The sequence below is a fragment of the Brachypodium distachyon genome, chromosome 5 (genome assembly GCF_000005505.3).
Source record: "Brachypodium distachyon strain Bd21 chromosome 5, Brachypodium_distachyon_v3.0, whole genome shotgun sequence".
Taxonomy (NCBI): domain Eukaryota; kingdom Viridiplantae; phylum Streptophyta; class Magnoliopsida; order Poales; family Poaceae; genus Brachypodium; species Brachypodium distachyon.
The window spans coordinates 27,949,857-27,974,865 of record NC_016135.3 but is presented as its reverse complement, the minus strand read 5'-3'; the positions used below and the strand labels follow the sequence as shown (position 1 = coordinate 27,974,865).

Genomic DNA, 25,009 nt, shown 5'->3' with positions numbered 1-25,009 from the left:
GAGACAATTCCAGAGAAATGATGGCTTTTGGAGACGAATTGGAGTTAGTTAAAGTGCAATTCCATGAAATTTGAAATTGAATTCCTATGGTCAACTCCATGCCAACCAAACAAGTTCGTTTCTAGAATTCAAGATGAATTCCAGAATTCTAGGCTCAAATGATGGGTGCCAAACGAGATGTTGTTCATTTTCTCACCTTGTGATAATAGTTTGGGTATTTAACCGGCCCCAACTTCCTTAAAAAGCCGCTTTCCAGATGTGGATCGGTTTCTCTAGAAAGCTAGAGAAGGACAACTTCACGGAGAAACCGTTTTGAGAAGAGAACCAGGCCTAACTGCATAAGTAGTGTGTCGGCGGCCTTTTTATAGAGGGCATATACACGTATGAATGTACAAATTCCATTTAGGAAGAAAAAAACATTGTAAAGAATTGCCAACTCTGGTGTCAATCAGGAAATTTCCTCAAGCACACAAGATATATAGCGTACCACCATTGCACATTAGTCGTCCACAAAGATATATAGCAGTAGCAATGCAACCATAGGCAGTCGTCCTGATAGCACAATCTATTACTTGAGCTTAAGTTCTACTAGTAGGTATCATAAACAGTTATCTTCAACCTTCTTGATAAGTGGTGGAGCCAGAGCAAGGCCCTAGCTAGGACAACAATGGCGCTACGGTGACAAAAAGTACTGGCAGTAGAACATTCACCTATCTACGCCCTTGTTCTTGCGTGTTCTTCACACCCAGAGCTTCCTCCTTCCCATCTTCAGCAGAGCTTTCTTCATTCCATGAAAGCCAAGCACCAAAAAGTAGGATGAAAATCGTAGAATGCATGACCGCATCCACCACATAGTCCAAGCGTTTCCTTATTCGGAACCCATGCCTATAGATGGGATTATAAAGATTCATGTCAAAGAGGAAACTAATTAACCAATGAAAGAAATTAACATCTAGCTAGAGAGCCTCATCAACTTAATTGTACCGACCATCTAAGGTCGTCTGGTCTTGGATTAATTTGCACAGAAAGATTGTGCATCAACCGGCCATTCTGACAGGTAAGCCTCTTCTGCTTATCTAACAAATCGTACAGCTCGTCTTTCTTCTGCTGGATTTGGCTTGCTGGAGAATCATCCATCTAACAAAGAAAAATGATCCAGATTATTATATTCTTAATTAGCAACGATGAAACGAAGAAGACTGTTATCGATCTAACAGAATCATGCATACATAGATACTGCATGTGACTAGCTAGCTAGGAAAGATTTCAGACATGTTTGGTTGTGCTAATACAGTGGCGGGCGTGCAAATTGAATAAATTATTCACAAAAAATGTCGCTCATTTTATACTAAGTTAGTACAAATTATGCATCAAGTGTACGGCATTTTTTATGAATCGGAAGTAGTAGCATGAAGAGGGGATCGACGCAACGGTAGCAGCAAACTTAACATCTGAGTTGTCAATATTTGCTGGAAGGATGAGCGAGTTATCCTCAGCAGGTAATATTTAGACTGTGATTTGTTTTGTAAATTATAGCCTGAACGCTAGGCTGCTCAATACTGCTAAGTATATATACTTTGGGTAATTAAGTAATCTTGAGCTTGTTGTTTCAAACGTAGGGAAAGAGCAGCAAGATCCTTGATTTGCATGAGATATTTGCACGGGAAGAATAAGCATCCGGCAATTGAGATCTGTGATATATACTACGTACTATGTGGATCTGGGAGTGGATGAGCCCGGGGAAGAAGAGGAGGCGAGTTGTCGCCTGCGTTGGCTGAAGCACGGAGCCACCCAGCCTCCTCCCAACAAGAGCTGCCATCGATCGTCGCCTCGCCTGCAAACAATAATCGATCGATCGATCGCTACGGGCCGAGAAATCATACAAGTTTACAAGTTTGTGCTAAATTCAAGACACTTATTATGAATTGAAGTGAGCAGGCTATAACATGTTAAAATAAAGAGATTTCGGTGGATTCTTACCTTGCGGCTGGGTGTTTTTTGGTTTCTCCTCGACTCGATCGCTGGCTTTGCGCCTCCGCCGACTCGACTGTGCTGTGCAAACAAAAGAGATCGAGATGGCTGGCCAAAGGAAAGGAAAGGAACGGAAAGGAAGAGAGAAAAGATCGAATTGGGTTTTGGCTATTGGGCCTTTTTGGGCCAATCAGCCAATGGGCCGAGTTTGGAACATGGAGGTCGATTCCTTCCTACCTGCTCGACCACACGTGTCTGGCGATTGGCGGCGAGATCGGCGTCGCTAGCGCCTACCGGCAGCATGCACTGCAGCAATTGAGATTCACATATTCTATGACCAGGATTAACATCCCTGGTCGTTCAAATTCTTTTTCGTGCAAGTTGAATACTCCTTCCGTTCAACAAAAGATGTCTCAACTTTGATCAAATTTAAATGCATCTATACAGACATTTTTTGTTGGACGGAGTAAGTAGATTATTTCGTACTATGTCACTATGATATGAAGTGCAGCAAGGAAACTAATAGGGGAGATGCATGCATGCATGGTTCGACGTGTTGCTATTTGCTAGAGGGATATCGATCGATGAGCAAGCTATCCTCAGATAATGTTTATACAAGGGAATGCCTCCACTGTGACTTGTTTTTTTAAATCAACCACGGAATTAAAGGTAATTAACTACTTAATCTGAGTAAGTAATATTGATCTGGGCTGGATTGCAATATTCGGCAAGAAGAGGCGAAGAAGAGCCGCCATGGATCGTCAAAGTATGAGAAGGGAAATTTCGGTGGGCGGATTGGATTTCTACCAGGTGTTGTTCTTCTTCCTTCCGCCGCCGAGCCGATTAATCTATTCTTCATCCTTAGGTTAGGTCATTAGGCTATTAGGGTCGTGGTCTAATATATTCTTCCTTTCTTAGGTTAGAGCATTTCCAATGGGATCTTCTAAATTTTATCAAAAAATCTCTATTTTGGTTATTTGGAAGAGCAAATGGACATATGTCCTCCTCATGTCCACCCTCATCACTCAACCACATCCCCCAAATTTCTATCCCAAATTAGCTTTTCCTTCTTTTTATTCTTTCTCTTCACCTTTTCACTTTTTTCTCTCCTTTTCCCATCTCTTGTTGTGGGGTTGGGGCGGACAAAGAGAGCACCAGACATTGTCCGGACACCCCAAACCTCCCCCAAATTTGGGGCAAGTTTGGAGGATGTGTCCGGACAAACATGACATTTTGTCCGTTTAGGGGATGCCATTGGGAGATGATTTTGGGGGCAAAATGTCCATATGCTCCAAATAAAACATTTGGGATAGCTTTGAGATAGCCCATTGGAGATGCTCTTAGGTTATTAGGATCCAGCCAGTCCAACATAGAGCATCTCTAGCAGCTACTGAACTGGGCCGGCCCGAACTCCGTTTTCGGTGTTGGGCCTAAAAAATGGTCCGAGCAGATACCGAACTCGTTCAATTCAGACGCCCCAGATCGGTAGCTGCTAGAGATGCTCTTACAATCCATCGGATCGTTACGTGCTGAATGCCTTTAAATTAAGAGCCAATCTTTCCCGCAAAAAATAAAATAAAAATTAAGAGCCAATCTGTCGGAGAAAAAAAAAGGGTAACTAGGCCGCTCGATCAATACTGCTATATGTATATACACTTTGGGCAAGTAATCTTGATCCAACAGAAAAGAGATCGAGACCTAACTAAGATCAGTCGATCAAACTAACAAATGCAGCTTGTTGTTTCAAACGGAAATTAAGATAGGGTAAAATTGAGATGCCAATTGGATTGGTGATACCTGGGCGTGGGCGTGGGCGTGGCTGAGCCTCGGCAAGAAGTGCAGGCCAACAGGCGTTGGCTGGAGCGCGGAGCCACGGAGCCTCCTCCCAAGAAGAGCCGCCATCAATCGCCAGGGAAAATGAGAAATTTCTGTGGACTGCAATTTAACACGAGACGAGATGTATATATAGAGAGAGGTGGGGGCTCGTGTGGGCCGCGATCTATCCTTCCTTCCTTAGGTTTAGGTTAGGGCCCAGCCCAACTTGCAAAACTATTGGGCTACTTTGCACAAGATAGGTACAAAATTAACAAGCTAATTGATATGGGCCATCTTTGATTCTCCGTCAGATAAGTTCGTTATATTCAACCAACCTTCTTCGGTCTTCACACTCGAAGCTTCCTCCTTGCCATCTTGGGCGGAGCTTTCATTCCAAAGCCTTTGCCGAATGCCAAATAGGAGGCCTCCAAATTTTGAATACGCAACAATTGGGCATGCAATTCCTTTTAGCCAACTCGAGAGAATTTTTTGTGGCCACGCCAAACAAAAATATGCCCGCCCGGCCTGACTTCTTGCCCAGCCAGGAGGGGTCAACCCGGGAGCTAAATCTTCAGGCCGGACCCACAGGCATCGAACCGAACCAACACATATCCGAGCCCACGCACCAGCGAGATAGGAACCGGGCCCAAACGACCAGGTGAACGGCACCACATCATAGTATCAAAGGAAGTCAATAGATTGAGAGCTCCGCCAATATGCTGCGAAAGTGAAAAAGGATCAGGCCGGCCCGTTAACCGATTGATGCACCATATGCCCAGGCCGGCTCGTATCGTGTGAATCCACACGGCCCAGTGTATCCCTGCATCCAACGTATTCCAGCCGTTCAATCTACATCCAATGCCTCCAATGTAAAGCACGGAATTTTTGCAAAAACCTGCCCGCAGCTTCCATTAGTCAGGTCTCTATTTTTGCCAAAATCCCCCCACAGGCAACATGTGCTTCTCTCCCTCAGTCCCTCCACGATTCCAATTCTCCCCCAATCCCTCCATCCATGATTGCTACAGCTCCGACGATTCCTTCAAAAAAAATGCTACAGCTCCGACGATTCCCATGCCGACGGCCATCACCGGAGATAACCACTGCGCCTGAGGCATGGATCTGGGGATGTCGAGGCGGAAGACCCCATCCAAAGAGTCCCCCCGACGACGCCGGCGATCTCTCTCTCCCATGCTATGGCGGTGACGACAAGCCAATCCTTATTTTTTTTCTGTTCTTGTTTAACACAGCTAGGTCTTGTTGATTTCAATTCTTCTTCTTCTCTGTGAGTACCCAGATATAGCTTCCCTTGTTAATAACATGTCATCGATGAATGGAAATTGCAAGTAGTTGGTGAATGGGAATTTTGTTTCAGCCTTGTTCTTCTTCTGTGTTAGTTTCAGCCTGTTGCCGACTACAGTTTCAAACTGATGTGCTGCTATGATACATGCTAGTTAGTGCTTGCAAGTGAAGCCATGTTCTGCACTAGGAGGGCTTTGGAGAAATGGATCAGGGAAAAGACCATGAGTCTCAACATCGCTGCATGGTGATCTCGGAGGGGAGGAGGTCAAGCTGGTTCCCTCGGTCGCTGTACAAGCAAGTTCGCCGTCGGTAATTGTCGAGGCCCGAGTCCCCGGCACGGGGGATGCTGTGCACCCCCTTTTTGGTTCGGTGGAGGGCACTGAGGATCGCCTCCGGCGGTCGCCGACGTGACGAAGTAACGTAGCTTATGCAACCAGATTTTACCCAGGTTCGGGCCACCGTGAGGTGTAAAACCCTACGTCCTGCTTCTGTGTATATATTCCAATGAAAATGGTGATTCTTACAAGTCACTTGGCTTCTCACCAAGCTGCCCTCTCTTAGTGCTCTCCCTAGTCTAAGATCAACCGGCCTTCCCGTCGAGAGGGAAAGCTAGAGCTAATAGTCATCTGAACTGATCCAGAGTCCAACCTAACCTTGTAAAAGCCGAACCCCTTGACCTGTGGTATTGGCTCTCCTTTTATACACAAGGAGATACCACAGGTGCCAGTGCGAACTAGGTTTTACCAGAGGACATGCGGCCGTGCACGTGTCGAGACAGAAAAGACAAGGGTTCCCTGTCCGTGCCACGCTGTGCTTCATGCAGTAAGGAGAGCACTGTTACATGCGGTGTCACGTGTCGCAAGCCACCCCGGTAGGCTTGCCAAAGAAGTCAAGGGTAGAAAGCCCCAAACCTGTCGGTGCATTAAATGCGCCTGCTATCACTGTTCTCCGCCTCCCCCCACCTGTCAGGCTAGGCGGGAGGTTGCCGGGTGACCCCTAGGCTGCCGGGGCCGGTTCTGCTTGCCGGGAAGGACAATCCCTCCATGCCGGTGTAGCTCCCGGGGCACGTGCGTCCGGTTACCTCACCTTCCCGAGAACCTCCATCGCGACCCACGCGTCACACATCCGTGGGGCCCCGAGGGCCACTGGTGCGACAGTAATCGTGGTGATCGTCATGCTGATCGATCTGCACGACGGCCAGCCCTAAACGGATGTTGGCGCTGAGGATGTGGAATCGTGGAGGGACTGAGGGAGAGAAGGACGTGTTGCCTGGTTTTTTTTTTGGCAAAGAGTGAAATACACCACTAGTCCATAAACTCGGCAAAAATGAACACATTAGTCCATTAACTCGAAAAGCGCACACTTAAACCCCTAAACTGGGACTAGCGTATCACTTTAGTCCAAAAATGGTTCGGCGAGGCTTAAACACGCCATGTGGCCGCTACGTCGGCTTCGGCAACCCCTTAGGTTGTGGGCTTGATAACAACCTTAGGCGACGCGGCGGCGGCAACGACGTGGTTCTCGAGGGCCAGGATCCCCGTCTGGGCACGAAGGTCTTGCCCCTTGCGGGCGGTTCGAGCATGGTGATTTTGCAAAAATAAATCCTGAGAAAATCAAGTATCAGCCTGTGGTCCTGGCCGAAGTCGACGTGGCGGCCACGTGGCGTGTTTAACCCTCGCCGAACCATTTTGAAATAAAGTGACACAGTAGTCTCAGTTTAGGGATTTAAGTGTGCATTTTCTGAATTCGTGGATTAAAGTGTTCATTGGCAAGTTTATGGACTTGCGGTGTATTTCACTCTTTGGCAAAAATAGAGACCTGACTAATGGAGGCTGCGGGCAGGTTTTTGCAAAAATTCCGTGCTTTACATTGGAGGCATTGGACGTAGATCGAACGGCTGGAACGCGTTGGATGCAGGGATGCACCAGACTGCGTGGATTCACACGATACGACGCCTTTGCTAGAGGGATATCGATCGATGAGCAAGTTATCCTCAAATAATGTTCGTACGTGCAAGGCCTCCACTGTGACTTTGTTTTGTAAATCGACCAGGAAATTAAAGGCAACCAAAACTAGTTTGGGTAAGTAATCTTGATCTTGTTTCCAGTACTAGCTATAGCTAGTAAAGATAGACCTAATTAACAAGTCGATGAGATTAACAGCTAGATGTGATTGTGTGGACCGAGATGGTTGCAGGCCACTCTTTGTTGGGCGAGTGTGAATTGGCCTTGAAGTACTTCGTTAGCATGCTTCAGGAAGGGTACAAGGTTGACAGCTTCTCTCTGAGCAGTGCTTTGAATTCCACGGCAGAGCTTGCAGGTCTTAAACAAGGAGAGATGCTCCATGCTCAAGTGGTAAAAAGTGGTTATGAAGGGAATATATGTTCCTCCGGAAGCCTGCTCGACATGTATGCGAAAAATGGTGCTCTCCAATGTGCCGATTTGGTGTTCTGCACCATACGAAAGCGAGATTTGAAGTGCTGGAATTCGATGATAGGGGGGTATGGTAATTATGCAATTCAGAAATGGCATTTAAATTATTTGGTGAGATGATTCGTGATGAGCTGCAACCTGGCCATGTAACCTACATCTCCCTTCTTTCTGCATGCAGCCACTGTGGACTAGTTGAGAAAGGAAAGTTTTATTGGTTTTGTATGATGACTGATGGTATTATGCCAGGGTTCAAGCACTATACTAGCATGGTGAGTTTGTTGGGTAGGGCGGGTTTATTGGAGGAAGCAGTTGATTTACTGAGGAAATCTCCATTCGCCAAGAAATGTCCTGAGCTATGGAGAATTCTGCTAAGTTCCTGTGTAGCATTAAAAGATTTGTCCATTGGTGTTCATGCTACTGAACAGGCACTGGAGCTGGACCCAGATGATCTGTCAACACATATATTGCTTTCAAACCTTTATGCTTCTGCAGGCAAATGGGATGCTATAGCTGAAATTAGAAAAAGGATCAGAGGGATGATGATTGGAAAAGAGCCTGGTCTGAGTTGGATTGAGATTAAAAATATGGTTCATGTGTTCTCTGCAGACGATGAATGCCACACTCAGATAGATGACTGTCGTGGCGAGTTGCTTAGACTCAAGGGAAACATGGAAGTGTCGGATGGTTCTGAAAACAAATTGCTGCCATGTGGCTAAGTTGCCATGAATAGAGTTGAGAGCACTTCACTTGCTTCCATTTGAGGACTGATAGTTGATAAGGACTATGGGGTGAGCTATAAGAGTGAAAAATATGGTTCATGTCTTTTTGGCACTGCTGCTGATAGTTGAAAATATAGTTGCGAAAATGAGTTGCTGGCAAGTGGCTAGATAACTATCAACAGTTTCTGTCAAGAGAGAACTTATGAGTCCAAAATGTTAGCCGCAAGGCCCAAAAAATCGGGTCCAGCAAACTCACAGGGCCACTTTTTGCCACATACGACGGGCCCACCGGGGCCGTCGCGGAGAAAACAGACCCTAGTTTTTTTTTTCTTAAGATACCTATCTGAACAGACATGTGGGGTCACCGATATTCTTGCCCCACGCATCAGGCAAAGTGCATCACCGCAGGCCTGCCTTTCCCCGCCGCGTGGCTTTAGCATTTTACAGGTCAGTTCCCCCGCCACTCACCTACCCCTGCCGATGATGTGGGTGCCCCACAAGGGGATGGACCAACGTGTCATTGTCTGCCGTCGAGAGAGGCCCACGTAGCCGCAACGGCTCACCCGGAAGCGGCCCGCTCCTCGACATACCCACATCAAGTACCACTGCCTCTACCACCTATCTCACTGACACTGGACCAGACTCAGAAGCGGACGGCAGTCTGGACCCACAGACATAGACTCACAACGAGCAGCGGGTCGATCTACGGCGGAGTAGCTGAGAGAGCACGCGGTATTGTAGTATTTTTTATCGGAGGAGTACTGTACTCCACTCTGTGGGCCGGCTGAGACGCGAAATGACGAGAACGCCCCTGGCCGCCTGCTGTTTTCCATTCCAATACCACTCCTCATCTTCTTCTTCTCCACTTCCTCTTCCTTCCCCCCGCCGCATCAGTTTGGGCTCGTTCGTTCCCCTTATCCCCATGGCCGCCGGCGGCGGCACCGCCGACGAGGAGTCGGCCCCGGCGGCGCCGATCCACCACCTGCCGCCAGACGCGCTCCACAACGTGCTGCTGCGCCTCCCGCTGCGGGACGCCGTGGTGTGCCGCCCGGTCTCGCGCCTCTTCCACGAGACCCTCTCCTCGCCGTTCCTGGCCCTGCTCCCCGCGCTCCGTCTACTGCTGCTCCGCCACCCGCGCCCCGAGGGCGGGGGATGCCTCCACGCCTTCGACCCGGAGCGCCGCCGCTGGCTACGCCTCCCCTTCACCTCCTTCCTCCCGCACCAGTCCTTCTCCCCAGTCGCATCTTCCTCCTCCCTCCTCTACCTCTGGATCGAGACCGCCGCCCCTGCGCCTCCCACCCTCCCCTCCTCCTCCTCGTCCTCCACCGCGCACCCGGCCAAGGCTCTCGCTGTTTGCAACCCTTTCGCTGGCACCTACCGCCTCCTGCCCCCGCTCGGATCCGCCTGGGCGCGCCACGGCACCGTCCTCGCGGGCCCCGGCGGCATGGTGCTCGTCCTCACCGAGCTCGCCGCGCTCTCCTACACCCCGTCCGGATCTGGCAAGTGGATGAAGCACCCGCTCTCGCTCCCCTCCAAGCCGCGGAGCCCCATACTGGCCGCCGGCGCTGCCGCCGTCTTCGCGCTTTGCGACGTCGGCACCCCGTGGCGCAGCCAGTGGAAGCTCTTCTCCTGCCCGCTCGCCAAGCTCACCGGCGGCTGGGCGCCAGTCGAGCGCGTGGTGTGGGGTGACGTCTTCGAGATCCTCAAGCGCCCGCGCCTGCTGGCTGGCGCTGGCGGCCGCCGCGTCCTTATGATTGGTGGTCTCAGGTCCTCGTTCGCCATAGATGCGCCTTGTTCCACGGTGCTCATCCTCCGGCTGGATCTGGCCACCATGGAGTGGGACGAAGCTGGACGCATGCCGCCCAATATGTATCGTTGCTTCACTGGCCTGTGTGAGGCTGCTGCGCAGGGAAGCGCTATGCCCACCCCGCCTACTGGCGGCAACAATAAGGTTAAGGTGTTCGGGGGCGATGGGAAGGTGTGGTTTGCTGGGAAGCGTGTTCGCGGGAAGCTTGCAATGTGGGAGGAGGACGAAGTCGGGAGCACCGGTGGCAAGTGGGACTGGGTGGATGGTGTTCCTGGATACGGTGACGGTGTGTATCGCGGCTTCGTGTTTGATGGTGGGTTCACAGCAATGCCTTGAGGCTGATGAGAGACATATCCCGGATCGGTGCGTGACCATACGCTCACCTTAAGATTTTTCATTGATCTGGGACATCTATCTACCCGCATGAAGGGGAGTTGATATCTCTCCCATACATTTCATTTACATTGTACTTTCTTTATTAGTTTGATGAAATACTTCCAGTTGTACCTGTTGAATATGAAACAATCTGTCGGTTCTTTGTTGCAGACATTAAGATACTGTAGACATTTTCTTTGTTAAGATGATAAAATGTCATATTTGTTGGATCAAAATTTCTGTGCGTTTAAACTCATAACTGGCTGCTTGTTTTTTATGTGTGTCCACCATATTTTCATGGTAACTTGATACATTAGTTCTGTGCATCAGAAGATTACTTCGAACTGTAATAGGGTTAAATTTGCTATCAGCTGCTCCCTCCTTTCAGTTTCTAAGGCGCGCATGCATACCTAGGTCATCGATTTGAACAACGTAATGTGTTTCATGCCATAAAAAGTACTCCCTCCGTTCCATAATTCTTGTCTCAAATTTGCCAAAAAGTGGATGTATCTATTCTTAAAAAGCGTCTAGATACATGTAATATATCGACAAGAATTATGGAACGGAGGGAGTATACCATTAGAAACTTTGTATACCATGGTTTCTAATGGTATCCTTTGTGTGGCATATAACTCATGTTTTGTTGGTCAAATTGGTGGCCTAGGTGCACGCGCGTCCCTTATGAACTGAAAAGGAGTTAGTACCTGTAAGCAAAAGAACTCACCACCCTTTTTGAAGTTGTGGGTTACTGGGTGCTTGTGATGGTATCTTTGTGTGCGATAGCAACTAATGCTGCTGCCGTAGTATGTGGGGTTGTCTGATCTGCATTTCTTTACCTGTATCCCATCTAGGACTCCTTTTGAGATTGAAATTTTGAAGATATTTTACCATGCTTACCACGTGGTCCATCTAGGACTCCTTGACTGTGTAATCATAAAGCCTTGCTTCAGATGCGATTAGACTTCCCTTTGTTTCATGACTTGTTGAAAGATACGATTCAAGCAGCTAGTCTTATTCTCTGTGAATCATGGTACCGTTAAGGCGATAACTCAGCATAGGTATCTGTACTCAAATTCTTGTTCAATACTTTGATGGAGTCGCAACAATGATGATCATGCATTGGAGATACAGCATGCAGATGCCCTGAAGAAGTTCAAAACTTACCTTATTGTGTACCCCCAGTTGACACGAGTGATGGTTCAGTTTATTATTTCATGTATGACTAGCTCATATTTGATTTACTAGTGCACGCTAGGTATCTATTGTTATTTATTTCCGAACTGAATAAGATAAACAAGCATTTCAGGGCTCCTGTGCCATCTATTCTGGCTTGAGATGTGATCTTGTAGTGCCCTGTGTGAACTATCGTTCAGTAATATCACATGTTTATATATCCTTTTGATATATATTGCTGCTGCAAAACATATAAGCATTTAGGTACTCTAAGCCCACAGTTGTGTCTATATTGGAAGTTTAATCGTCACAAACCATATAGACTACATTGTATGTTATAAATTCAACCCTTCAATACAACCATGTTTATTAAACCCTGTGATTTGCACAAAAACTTGAATTTTCTTTTGTTGTGATCATAAGTAATAAATTTGCTGGAAAGCTTCTTTCAGAAGAGTTTCTTATCCATGCCCACGTTCATATAAATTTGCTGTGCGTCTGATGATTGCCACCACTTCACTTGCATAATTAGAATGGTATCAATGCTGCTGCTGTAGTATGTGGAGTTCTCTGATATCCATTTCTTTAGCTGTATCCCATTTAGGTCTCCTTGATTGTGTTCCCATAAAGTCTTGTTTAAAATATAATTAGGTTTCCATTTGATTAATGACTTGTCAAAACATAGGAAATATTCATGCAGCTAGTCTTCCTACTGTCTGAGTAGATTGCGGTGCCACTCATATAAGGTAACTGGGCATAGGTCATAGGAGATACATTTACTTGGCCATAAAACTGGGATGTATTACACATGACAAAAGTAGCAAAAAAAAAGTCCAATCACAATGCATTTTGGTTAATAAAATAAATAGCGAGCGCATTATTCTTGTTCACCCTTGATTGTCAGACTCGTAAGATGTAGAACATGTGCTCTGTTGAATTCCATTACAGACTACTTCTTGGCCATTATTGCACCATTCGCTCGTAAGTGTGTGTCACTTTAATAAATCTTGGTTCATCCTTGTTTGTACACTACATAATTGCATGCTGGAGGTGAAGCGATAAAAATTTAAAGATGGGTGTTGAAAACGTACACATCTGTCTCAAACTATCGTACAGTTCATTAGTTGGCATGCTAGAAGCCTATTACCTGAATATGGAATGGTAAGAAACATGTATGGAAAAGAAACTTGTGAAACTGTGTCTGATATGTGGGTGCTATATTATTTCTTGCTACCAATTGTTACATGTTTCTATGGCTTCTATGAGCAGCTTTAGTTATATGGGTGCAGATTCATCCCCCCCTTTTGGTGTTTCTGAATGTTCATGTTTAGTTGTTAAATAAGCCCTTTTAGATGTAGAAGCTATTATTATAACTGGTAGATTCATTTTGCTATGAGCAGCAACATGCTCCTACTCCTTGTGTTCGATTAGCAATTTTGAGGAAGCCTTTTCAGTTTATGCAAGATGAACGAATACTTGTATGTTCGTTCTGTACAATCTATACTGCTCGCCATGCTGCATTTTAGCAGGGCATCTTAATGACAATTTGGCATGCTGTTGCTTTTTCAAGCCAAGTTATTTGTCAACTGCATGTCATGTTAGAAAGTTATGTCTTCTGGATAGGATGCATTAGAATTTTTTTGGTGTGATTATTATTATGTGGAATGTAAAGCTATGAGTTAAGAGCAGCACATCTCCTGTCTATTTGTTGGTCAACTATATCTAGAAACTGACCACAGGCGTAGCAACATAGCGACGTTTCTTTCCATAGCTTTATATCTCTTTCTTTTTCGGGCGTGCATGGTTATTTTCTACTTATAAACTTGTTTATTTTCTGCTTGCTTGCTTGCTTGCTGGTCAATTACTTACAAAACATGTTGCGGTGTGGGTGGCAGGGAACTGTTTTGTCAACCGTAGCTCCCCCCAATCTTTCGTATAATTAAACTGCAAATGTTTGTGGCCAAATCAACACTGAAGTATGTAGGCGCTATTGTGATGCTTATATAGAAAAATTGAAGCATGCAAACATATGTAACCAAATAGTATTTCAAAGCGTGGTTGCAATCACGATGTTCTATCATCTGAATATATATTCATTTGTGTTATTCTCATGCTTGACTTTGTTGAACCAAAGAAAGAATCTTCCAGTTGATTTAAATGGGATCTGTGTGTAGTACTAGAGCTTATTGTTTCCCAGTTAAACTAATGATACAATCTGAAGTCGTGGCTACCAGTTATCAATTATCAGTGACCTTTTGTTCGTGTGCCCTTGCGTCATTGGGTGTTCAAAGTGAATGGATTTCTGTTTTCTTCATGTGCTGAGCTACTGGTGCTTCTTTCTCGCCTGCACTGGTTGCACCCTAATCCCATTATACCCTGTTTAACTGGTTCAGTCTTTTTTTCTGAATCATGATATACCCCTAGTTAACTGGTTCAGTGGTTCGTATAGTTTTAGCTCTGAATCCATGATACCCAGTTTAACTTGTTCATATAGTTTTTCTCTGAATCCATTTTTTTAACTGGTACGGGTAGTAGCTTTCCTTTTAAACTTGTGCATTAGTCTTGTGTTACAGCTACTATGCTTATCAGTAGAGTACATGTAAAGTCAATATTATACCAAGTTTATGTTGGAAAAAATGCACTACATGAAGTATCATGCTAGTATTAACTTGATTATGCTTAATTATTTACTATTGTTTGCCGCTTGCTGCATCCTCTAGTGTGGCTCACTCTCCTTTCTGAGCGACACTCATGGCGTCAATTGATTTCTTAAACTTGATGCTTGCCGAATCCACTCCGCAATGGATAGGTGCGTCTGGTGTCCAAATACTTTCTTGTTGTGTACAACTGATCCATATATAATCTCCATATAGTAATGGGAATGACTCGGCAGCGGATTCTTTCCGCTCAGCATCTCCTGTCCGATTCGGCCACTTGATCCCCTCACCTAATCCTGGATTGGTCCAAGCAAAGCTAAGCACTCATCACACTTGCAGTATCACTCTCTATTAATTTCCCTGCCCATTAGGAGAGCTGGGCTTTGCTTCTCCCCTTAGTTAAGCGTGACCGATTAGCTCTCTGCATAGGCGCATGGCATCGCCATCACGGCCGGTTTGTTAACGGCTGCTTGCGTAGCCCCTGCGATGGTACAAAGCCACAAAGTCTAAACCACTCTTGTTTTCTTGTTAATTGTTACCGCCGCTTTCTGTTTCACCACTTGGTTAAAGTGTGGCAGCGACGTACGCTCCACATTAATTGAATTGAATCTCCTTTTAAGTAAGTCTCCGGGTGAAAAGAAGCACTTGGTGTCTTGGGCATGATTCGATGTTTGGGTTAAGTTTCGCTGGAATTGTCTATGCCAAGGCGACGTAGTACGTTCTTGTATATTTTAACTTCCAGTGCTCGCCCGACATTATTGGCGACCTTTCATCAGAAGTTTGTCTTGTGATGACTTGGAGACCAATGAAGTCCGCGTCGTCGCGCAGGCTTTGAAAATTGAGTCCTTAATTTGCATATGCCCCGGCCCCCGGGTGTTGGAAAACAAAGGAAGTCAGTTCATCACACACCTGTATATATATAGCGTGTAATGTTTTCTTATTTAAATACTTTCATTGCGTGGTTCACTAGTGCTTGTATCGGCGAGCAGTGCTACGTACAACAGTACAACATGTACTGAACGTACGTACGGAGTGTTGTCTACAAACTCCTCGACGTATCCGTCCCGGAAACTTGGGCAAATGGCAACATGTACGGACGGACGGCAAAGGAGGAGCAAGCATAGTAGCGAGAAGAAATTCAGCCAAGATCGATCGCCCCAAATCTTCTTGTAGCCTCACTTGTCTCTCTGTCTTCTTCTTTTTCCCTAAAGCCCAAAACCAAGTGTTTTTTTTTTTTTTGCGAACAAGTGATTCGCTGTCCCAAACATTGAACGTGTTTGACACGTATTAGCAGCTAGCAGCAGGAAGGAATCATCATCAGGATGTGCCGTATGGAAGAAGAATGCCTGGAGAGGCTCAAGCCCGGAATCTCGGATCCAGTCGCCCAGAATCTCCAGTCGTACGAGTAATATTCAACAGACAGAAAAAGAAGGAAAAAAGGGAAATATTTTGAACTGGGCTGGCGGGCCCTGCCTGTCTGTGTCTGGCTGACGCACCTTTAGACGCACTCCTCCATCTCTCTATCGTCTGTCTGGCCGGTCCCACCTGCCAATCTGGCTGCTCCGTCCGTTCGAACGAGAACAAACGAACCCCAGCCGTCCGATCCAGTTTCGAAAACGGATAAGCCGGCCGGCCGCCGCAAAGGATCCCCCCCAGGCATTTCTGCTGATCCGGCTTCTCTCTTCTCGTGCGTGTCGTCGTCGTCGTCCTCCGCCGTTGTATCCGGGTCCGATCGGACTAGCTCGTCTCGTCTCTGTCGCCGGTGGATTGGCTAGCTCGCCCTATAAATACCCCCGGGCCGCCCAACTCTAGAAGATTCTTGCCGCAACCGCCAACGGGATCCCCTCGGAATCCCCCACGCCCGCCCCCGTTCCCGTTCCGCCGTCGCTTGTATAAAGACCGCGGGCGTCGGGATGGCCGTCGCGTAGGCGCGCGGCACATCGCGGCCGCCGCAGCCAGCTAGGTAGGGAGATAGACAGATGGACGACGGCGACAGCCGCAACGGTGTCGAGGAGGAGGAGGAGGAAGGCGCGGGCGAGAGCTCCGGGTCCGGCGGCGGAGGAGGAGGAGGAGGAGCGCACGGGGGGCTGCTCGCCGTCAGGAAGCAGATTTTCAACCGGCTCCTGGAGATTGGCCACGAGGAGGCCCTCGCCGACCCCAACTTCGAACGGCTGCTCGACGACCACTACGACCGCCTCCCGCTCAGGTACACCGTCGTCAATCTACCCGAAGCTGAATAATCAGCCGCCCAAGGTTGGCGCTTCAATCTATGCTGCAACCGTGTCTGCGTGCGTGCGTGCAGCTACTCCATTGATTTGGACGTGAGCAAGGCGGAGGTGGTGGTGCTGCACCGGAGGATCCTCGCCGAGTGCGCCGACCCCGACAAGCGCCCCGTCTTCCACGCCAGATTCTTAGGGGTCAGTCACTAATCCATCCATTCATTCATTCATTCAACGCCTCCTTCCTGACCAGCACTGTTTGATTGCTGTGTGGAAGATGTCTTGCGGTCAAACTTAATTACCACGCTCTCTCTGTTTTCATGAGCAGTACTTTCAGACTCACGAGGACAACAAACCGCCGGACGCGGCCTCTTCTCCGACAGAAAATGGCCATCCTGGACCCTCTGTGGCGTCCAATTCGAGGTATAGCTTAATTAACCCTGCTCACTCTGCAATACACTTTGATCATCCCGTCTCACCTAATGTTCGCACAGACGCACAGTATATAGTTTTTTTTTTTGTAAGGTGGGCTTCTTATAAATATGATCTCGTTTGTTAATTGAAGGTTTGTATATATTGGACAGAGCCGTCGAAATTAATGAAGTGATGGCAGACCTGAGTATAGAGAGAAGAAGCAAAGGTGTGGCTGACTCTGAGGCCAGTTCTGCAAGGTCTTTCTCAAGCTCTAAGTTCTTGCGCATATACCCAACCAATCACCCTTAATAATGCCGTTGAAAATGTTTGTTTCGACACTGTCTCAATCTGACATCTGCAAACTCCATCGTGCTTTCGTTCCGATTTATAAATCTTTCATGACGTGCCCAAATGGTGCTGCTAACTTCTCTGTTACTAGGTTGTATTGTAGCTCCGTTTTGATTAATGAAACAGAAAAACCATGTGGCTAAATGGTCCTGACAGGAACGTTCTACCATGTTCTCATTATCTGGAATGATCTACTGGACCGTATAAGAGTACTATGGTGGCTTTATTCTTTGATATGAATGGGAGCACATTGCAGTAAGCATTAATTTAGTGATAATGGTAACATTTTATGAGTATGAGCAATTTGCTATAATTCTTTCAAATGATTTTTCATGTTTTCTCCACACATTTTTGTTTATTTTATTTTAATGATATTTCATAATAGTTTGCCAAGTGTTGTATTTCATGATTCCTTTTTCGCACATGATCCCCTTAAATTGCCGGAGCAATGAACTTTATTCGTCTGACTCGGAAAAACACTGCTGAAATTGGCAATCAAAATTTCCATAGGAGGGATACGGACATTCGCCTTCATCATGAAATTATTTTTTCTTCTGTTGACAAGCAAAAGCTCCTTAGTCAGGTAAGACTTAGGAGTACCAGTCCACCTGCTGTGGCCTGTAGGATTTTTCTGTTCAGACTTCCATAAGTGCCCTGTCATACTACTTGTATGATTTTTTAAAATGTAAGTACTTTTTTATAGTTATCTGCGTTGCTGTCTGGACTTGGATTGAACATTCGTGAAGCTCATGTGTTCTCGACAACAGATTCCTTTTGTTTGGATGTGTTTGTTGTTGATGGCTGGGAAACAGAGGTAAACTTAGAGCATGTTTATACTGCTAGTTTGTTATCAGCACATCTTCGGAACTGCACAACTTGTCTTTTCAATCTTACAAGGGTAGATACCGAAATACCAATAATAGTTTCTTACACCTCACAGTGCCAGTTGGCAAAGAATACCAGTTATATATGTTTCTCCTAGTTATTGTCAATCAAATAAAAATCGTGGGCCTCGACGCCCTATCCTAGTTGATAGCTATCCAAGTAGGCAAGCAGGTATTTAGTTCATAACGAAGTTATAAAACCTAGAGCTGTATGTTGACATTTACCCATGACTTTTGGAGCGTCTGCTTTGGAAGTTCAAGTGACCGAAGTTGTGTTAACTTTAAACTTGATGGTTGGCACCTTATCTGCTACACTTCGCAATTTTGTTATCAATGTACTACTCTGTAGATTCCTATGATTAGTGGAGTATCTGCCGATTATGGACTATGGTAATGTTGTTTCTTTCAAGGAGTTCCTTTTGTTAAACAGACCAATGCTGTATGCAGGAGACAGATGGTTTGGTGCAGTTGCTGAAGGAGACAGCTTACCGCGATCACGTATGCTTTTCTTTTTTCTACATTAATTGCATGAATACTACTTCGAATTTGTATGTGTCTGCCTGGTTTCTTACATAGGTGCTGGTAAATGCACTTTTCACAGTACACGCCGTGCTGTAAATACTTGGTGTCAGCATTACAAGACCATAGAATGAATATATTTCTAACCTTTTCTACATGGGCGAGGAACTACATAGCACCATGTCTGGCCTTTTCCTTACAACTTTGACTTCCTTTTGGTATGCAGCCCTCGTTATCCAATCCAACAAATTCTACTACCTCTGAGAGGATACTAGAGCTGCAGGAAAAGATTGGGGATTCTGATATAGACAGGAATCTGCTGCAAGTTAAGGACAGGATTGCATCTGGATCTTCCGGTGACTTGTAAGAACTGCATTACGCTGTTTTCATAATGGAAGCATTACTATCGGCCTCTGCACCAACAAAGGATGCACACACTCAAGAACTACATAGCACTTGGTTAGGAAAGAGTAACATGATATTAATTATTTAGAACGGCAGACACCACTTAACTACTAGTGTGGATTGCATGCCTTTTTCTTGCATTTTCACAATGAAATACATTCACAAGGGGCAGCACCAACAAACATAGTGAATCCAACTTATTGTGATTTGTGGAGACATCACGAGAGTTCAGTAATCAATAACAAGAGGTCTTGTTTGTTCCCCTTGTTTTGCAGATATCGAGGGACTTATCTTGATATGGACGTTGCAATAAAGTACCTTAGAACTGAACATGTTAATGATTCTTCGAAAGTAGAATTTTTGCAAGAAATAATGATTTTAAAGTATGATTTCTTTATTTTTGACACATATATGAGACACTGAATTGTTTAATTGCTGGCAATGCTAACACAATATGTCATGTCCAGGAGTGTTAATCATGAAAATGTTGTTCGCTTTTACGGGGCTTGCACAAAGCAGCGAAAGTATCTCATTGTAACAGGTCAGACACTAATAGGAATCTGTATCCTCGTTACATTATGGTTAACATTGATGGTTAAAAGTTGGAGGCCATGCTTAGGTCTAACAAGCACGTGATTGATCATTTATTGTCATCCACTTTATTATTTAATGTAAATAACCGTCGATTACTAATTTCATAAGCTTGAATGAGAAAAAAGAAAGAAGAAGAACTCGAAAGACGGGGGGATAACTCCTGTCTTCTATGCATTTTGGTAGGAACTTCAAGAGCAGATAAGTCTAGAGGGAAGTTGTGATCATTTGCTTATTACATCCATACATAAAGAGTAGCTACACCATGCTGGAACATAGTACAAGTCTGACAAGATATGTTTGATCAGAAGAATCTTGTTGCTCTGTTTCTATCGGATCGACAGGTCTCTGCCCATCCCTCAGTTAGTCTATCATTTGGTAGCTACTATTTTTCACGTACATGGAATTTACATAAAATTGCATTTTTGTTATTTAAAAGGGATGTTCTATGCCGTCACTATATATGCCTGTATGGATAATTTGACATTTTTGTATTGTAGCCTAAATAAACTCTTACTAACTGAGTTTAAGTTGTCGTTACTCAGTGCCACTTCTGTGGTAATATGGGCAGTTGCCAATTTCTAAGTGCTTTTGCTACTGTCATGCGCTTCGTTTCGATTTCTAGGCCCCCTATGACATATATTGGCTGCTTGTGTTTCTTTTTCGAGATTGTGCTTGTGTGTTTTCATGTTTAATCTGTTGATTTTGACAGTTCAAAGTAGTTTAGTCTGTCTAGATTTTGGTGTATCAAGTGAATTACTTAGCTCATCGAGTGGTGATGTCCAGTCGTTCGACACAAGAAGATGTGCTGCTGGACGTTGCCTGAAGTTTGCTACTTTTCTTCAGTCTCTTTCTCTGCGTTCAGTCTATGTTTGTGCCCTGTGTGTGTATGGTCGCTCTTGAGTCTGATCCCAACACTGATCATGTGCTTATGTTTTATCAGTTTCTTCTGCTTGTTTGTACAACTTCTACTTCTCAGGTTTCTGTATAGTGGAAATCAGAAGCCTCTGCCTCTAGTTTATAAAGAAAGTCTGTCTAGAGTTTTTATGGTCAGGCAATTTGTAATTTCCTGTCAACTGATATTTTTGTCTTTTTGTTGGCTTTGTTTGCTTCAGAGTACATGTCTGGAGGTAATCTATATGAATTCCTTCACAAGCAGAACACCACCTTGGAGCTTTCCACGATTCTTAGGTTTGCTATTGACATCTCGAAAGGGATGGATTATTTGCACCGGAATAACATCATTCATAGAGACTTGAAGACTGCCAATTTGTTAATTGGCACCGGTCAAGTATGTATATTGGTTTAAATTCATGCACTTTTCAGTACAAAATTGTTAGAGCACTAATTGGTTTCTTAAATAGGTTGTGAAGATTGCAGATTTTGGTGTCTCTCGTCAACGACCGCAAGAAGGAGATATGACTGCTGAAACTGGCACCTACAGATGGATGGCACCTGAGGTGTGTTGTAGCACACCCGAAATTGCACAGAGAAATATTTTCTCAGCCACATTTATGCATGGCAACAAGCATACATCCATGGCTAAATACTTGGTGACCCATGGCCTAGTTTTCTGTATTTATTAGTCTCGCAAACCTGCGCAGCATGTTTTCCTGAAGAAATGCATGTTTCTCTGTGCTATTTCAAGTTTCCTACCGAGGATTTATTTACTCATTGCACTTATTTGTCTGACAACGCTTGAACTGCTGTCCGAACTTGGGAGACAGTTCGTTCTGTGAAACTGAGATATTGTATTTTTGTGCCTACACGATGTGCTTATTAGAGTTTCTGGTCCTACCAGGTGATAAACCATAACCCTTATGATCTTAAGGCAGATGTCTTCAGCTTTGGTATTGTTCTATGGGAATTGGTCACTTCAAAGGTAAACCTTGGTCTTCTTCCATCTTTTTACTCTTTTGAGTTCTTTGAACATCAGTATACCTTAGCTAAGTTAACAGACTAGTTTGTTCTTGCTATACAGGTGCCATATGAAAATATGACACCACTACAAGCTGCATTGTCAGTAAGGCAGGTGCGTATTCGACGCCAATAACTAGTTTAAATTGTGGTTTCGTTAGTGAGCAGTCAGCTGTTATAGTGGACGTATTGATCCTTGTTTATCAGGGATTTCGCTTGGAGATCCCCTTAAGCGTGCATCCGAGATTGTCTACATTGATTCAACGGTGCTGGGGTGTAGACCCTCATAAGCGGCCTGTTTTCTCCGACATTACTGCAGAATTGGAAGGCATCTTACGGCCTATTCAGGTAAGTTTTCTGGAATTTGTAGGCCATAAGTTTCATCAGAAGATGAAAGTTGGAAATAAAATACAGTGGAGTGTTTTTGGGTTATGTTTGACATGTTCATCTGAGCGATGGAAATCTGCATTTTCTTCTGTAGGCCTCCAGTTCCAAAGGAGCCCATCGATACTCGAAAACAAAGATACAAATGAAATCACAGCGATAGGACACCCGGCATGACCTGGTTCTCTTCCAAATTATCAGGCTACGGTGTTTTGCTAACAGCGAGACGCCTGTATATATCTCATGTATATTAGCTTTGTACCTGATTGGTGCATTTTATGTTTCCTCCTAAAACACTCACTAGCTAGAAGAAGAAGTGGGTTTAAGTTGTTGCATATGCGTGCAACAATATAACCAAAGTGTTATACGGAGTAGTAGTTAATTTTGTGTGTTTCCCATTTCCATCCTCTGTTTGCATATCTGGTTCATGTAAGGTGAGTTCGTCTTGTATAAGAAGTTGAGATGATGATTCATCACATCTTCCGTTTCTGGTTATTATTCTTCATCTGGCTTGTCTGGAACACAATATTCTTCAGAGATATTTTTTGCAGGGGATATTCAGTAACTGCAGGAATGGAAGGTAAAAAAAAAATCTGGTTTGTAGTTGGGCCTGGCCCAGTTGAGCATTGCTCGTGGCACACCTTCCTGTTCTCGGGTAATGAAGCTCTTGGCCCAATTAGTATTTCCACAGATTTTCATTTCGAGAAAAAGAAATCCTTCTCGCTTGGTAAGCTTTTTCCAGTCCTTTCTCGATGGCAGGGAGGAGCACGGAGACGGAGGAGGCGCCGGCGACGGTGGGGGGCTACGAGCTGCGGGAGCGGCTGGGCGGGCGGCCTCCGACGACGGTTGTGTGGCGCGCGGTGCGGCGGTCAACGGGAGCCCCGGCGGCGGTGAAGCAGGTGCGGCTGGCCGGGCTCCCCGGCCGCCTCCGCGACAGCCTCGACTGCGAGGTCCGCTTCCTCGCCGCCGTCAGCCACCCCAACATAATCCGTCTCCTTGACGTCATTCAAGTAGTCTCTCCCTAATTCTCTTGCCCCAGTTACTATATCATCATCATCTTCTTCTTGTACCGATCGAATTTGGCGTTTCATTTTGTCTCAGACCCAGAGCTGCCTCTACCTCGTCATGGAACTGTGCGAGGGAGGCGACCTGGCCAGCTTCATCGAGCGCAGCGGCAGGGTCGACGAGCGCGTGGCCAGGAATTTCATGAAACAAATCGGTAATTCATCCATCAGCAATTCAGCATCTTGCTTGCCACCATCGATTGTGTAGCATTGTCCGTCAAATTATGTAAACTAGCTAGTGGTAGCACCATCTTTGATCCCGCCACCATCGATTGCATACGCACAACCTTGTGTTAGACAAGATGTGATGTTTGCCCCTTGGTGGCTGGCAGGAGCTGGTTTACAAGTGCTTCGCAGACACCATATCATCCACCGAGACTTGAAACCTGAGGTTCCGTTTCAGGGAGTGAAATCCCCTATCAATTACCTCGCTTCTATCTAGGTTGAGCCATCTATTTTTAAACTGACGGAACTGTTCAATGTCCCAGAATATCCTGCTCTCTTGTCCTAACAGTGACGCCATCCTCAAGATATCTGATTTTGGCCTGTCCAGGTATGGAGTACATTCTTATATGTACAACTCTTGGATTGACGGAGCACAGCTCACAAAAAATATGCCACTCGCACCAAACAGCAGATGCTATATTTTAGTCGACGGTCAACATCATCAGACATTTTCTTGACATCTGTTAGCCACTGAGCCACACAATTATAGCAGAAATCAACAATACGTGATGATGATGAACGTGATGGAGTGGATTCATTTTGATATGGCTCGTTAGGCGTTGTGTTTTTTGTAAAAATTGAGATCAAGGTACATTTGTTGCTGTTGATTAGGGTTCTTCATCCTGGGGAGTATGCAGACACAGCCTGTGGTACTCGTTTGTACATGGCCCCAGAAGTCATGCTATTTCAGAAGTACAATGACAAGGTATACACTCGCCTGGCTAACATCTTGGGCCACACGAATATGACAAATATGAGCATCTGTTGTGTGCAGGTAGATTTGTGGAGTATTGGCGCGATCCTCTTTGAGCTCTTGAATGGCTACCCTCCATTCTGCGGCAGAAGCAATGTGCAAGTACGTCACTTCCACTCGTCAACATTGTTCATTCATCCTGTCTGAAATTTAGATTTCGCAACTGTCCTTAGCTCACAGATATGTTTCTTCAGCTCCTTCAATGCATAAATAGAACAACTTCTCTTCCATTCTCGGAACTCGTCATGCGCAGCTTGCATCCTGATTCTATCGACATATGCACCAGGCTACTATGCACAAATCCAGGTTTGTCGCTGGTCATGTCACGTCTTACTCCACCGTAAATGCTGAAATCTGGATGTTATATATAGCCAACATTTTTACGCCTGTTTGTTTTCAGTGAAGCGGCTGTCCTTGCAAGAATTCATCAACCACGGCTTCCTCAGACCATAAATGCGACAGTGCAACTGAAGAGGGTATTGGTGCTCAGCAGTATCATGTGAAGCTGATCCGTTGACCTTTTTATTTTTAACCAAAGGATCAGTTGACCTGTTTGTTGTACTTGAATGGCTTCAAATACCGGCAATATAATTTGATGAAGGGAACTATCCAAGTACATTTTGATGCTGTTTTAGCTGTAGCGGATACAGGTTCTGAAGCTTAGGACTGGCTGATCAGTTTATGGTACTTAGCTTGCTGTATAGAAAAAGGTGAATATTGCCCGAAAATGCCGAGTAACGCTTTGGCGTTGTGGTCTTTTCTTTTTCTCTTATGAGAGGCGATAGTTAATTTTGTGTGTTTCCCATTTGCATCCTCTGTTTGCATTTTTGGTTTATGTAAGGTAAGTTTGTCTTGTTTAAGGACTTGAGATGATAAATCATCACATCTTCCAATTCTGGTTATTGTTGTTCATCTAGCTTGTATGCAACACAATATATTCTTGCCACAAGATGTGATGTGCAAGAAAAATGCCACTCGCTACAACGGAAGCTGGCATTACTAGTGGCGGTTGGCCCGAACGGATCCGTCACTGGAGA

The 25,009-nt window shown here is 45.3% G+C and overlaps 4 protein-coding genes across 7 annotated transcripts; 3 read left to right on the top strand and 1 right to left on the bottom strand.

Moving 5' to 3' along the window:
- Window positions 1-446: 446 nt before the first annotated feature.
- Window positions 447-3,865, bottom strand: LOC106865586. Its single transcript, XM_014895811.2, has 5 exons — window positions 3,769-3,865; window positions 1,981-2,052; window positions 1,712-1,834; window positions 989-1,137; window positions 447-885 (listed from the first exon to the last, which is right to left on the bottom strand). Exons 3-5 carry the CDS (start codon window positions 1,817-1,819, stop codon window positions 711-713), a joined length of 432 nt encoding a protein of 143 aa, XP_014751297.1. The 5' UTR covers window positions 1,820-1,834; window positions 1,981-2,052; window positions 3,769-3,865; the 3' UTR covers window positions 447-710.
- A 5,222-nt stretch (window positions 3,866-9,087) lies between these two features.
- LOC100837040 (SKP1-interacting partner 15) lies at window positions 9,088-10,654 on the top strand. Its single transcript, XM_003580818.4, has one exon. It carries the CDS (start codon window positions 9,159-9,161, stop codon window positions 10,377-10,379), a length of 1,221 nt encoding a protein of 406 aa, XP_003580866.1. The 5' UTR covers window positions 9,088-9,158; the 3' UTR covers window positions 10,380-10,654.
- Window positions 10,655-15,888: 5,234 nt separating this feature from the next.
- On the top strand, window positions 15,889-22,405 carry LOC100826091 (serine/threonine-protein kinase STY8). 2 transcript variants are annotated; one of them, XM_024455713.1, is made up of 16 exons: window positions 15,889-16,454; window positions 16,551-16,665; window positions 16,796-16,890; window positions 17,052-17,138; window positions 17,740-17,812; window positions 17,933-18,043; window positions 18,561-18,611; window positions 18,859-18,995; window positions 19,313-19,420; window positions 19,505-19,578; window positions 20,744-20,919; window positions 20,993-21,088; window positions 21,430-21,510; window positions 21,592-21,660; window positions 21,753-21,893; window positions 22,027-22,405. In XM_024455713.1, the coding sequence occupies exons 1-16, from the start codon at window positions 16,228-16,230 to the stop codon at window positions 22,090-22,092; spliced, it is 1,707 nt and encodes a 568-aa protein (XP_024311481.1). In that variant the 5' UTR covers window positions 15,889-16,227; the 3' UTR covers window positions 22,093-22,405. The 2 variants fall into 2 exon arrangements, with proteins under 2 accessions (XP_024311481.1, XP_003579515.1); XM_003579467.4 differs by having other exon boundaries at window positions 15,891-16,454; window positions 21,610-21,660.
- On the top strand, window positions 22,224-24,783 carry LOC100836727 (serine/threonine-protein kinase ATG1t). 3 transcript variants are annotated; one of them, XM_024455714.1, is made up of 10 exons: window positions 22,224-22,363; window positions 22,481-22,584; window positions 22,689-22,939; window positions 23,031-23,148; window positions 23,326-23,384; window positions 23,482-23,546; window positions 23,831-23,924; window positions 23,994-24,074; window positions 24,167-24,278; window positions 24,373-24,783. In XM_024455714.1, exons 2-10 carry the CDS (start codon window positions 22,503-22,505, stop codon window positions 24,423-24,425), a joined length of 915 nt encoding a protein of 304 aa, XP_024311482.1. In that variant the 5' UTR covers window positions 22,224-22,363; window positions 22,481-22,502; the 3' UTR covers window positions 24,426-24,783. The 3 variants fall into 3 exon arrangements, with proteins under 3 accessions (XP_024311482.1, XP_014751616.1, XP_003580865.3); XM_014896130.2 differs by having other exon boundaries at window positions 22,354-22,584; window positions 22,689-22,879; XM_003580817.4 differs by having other exon boundaries at window positions 22,354-22,584.
- Window positions 24,784-25,009: the final 226 nt, after the last annotated feature.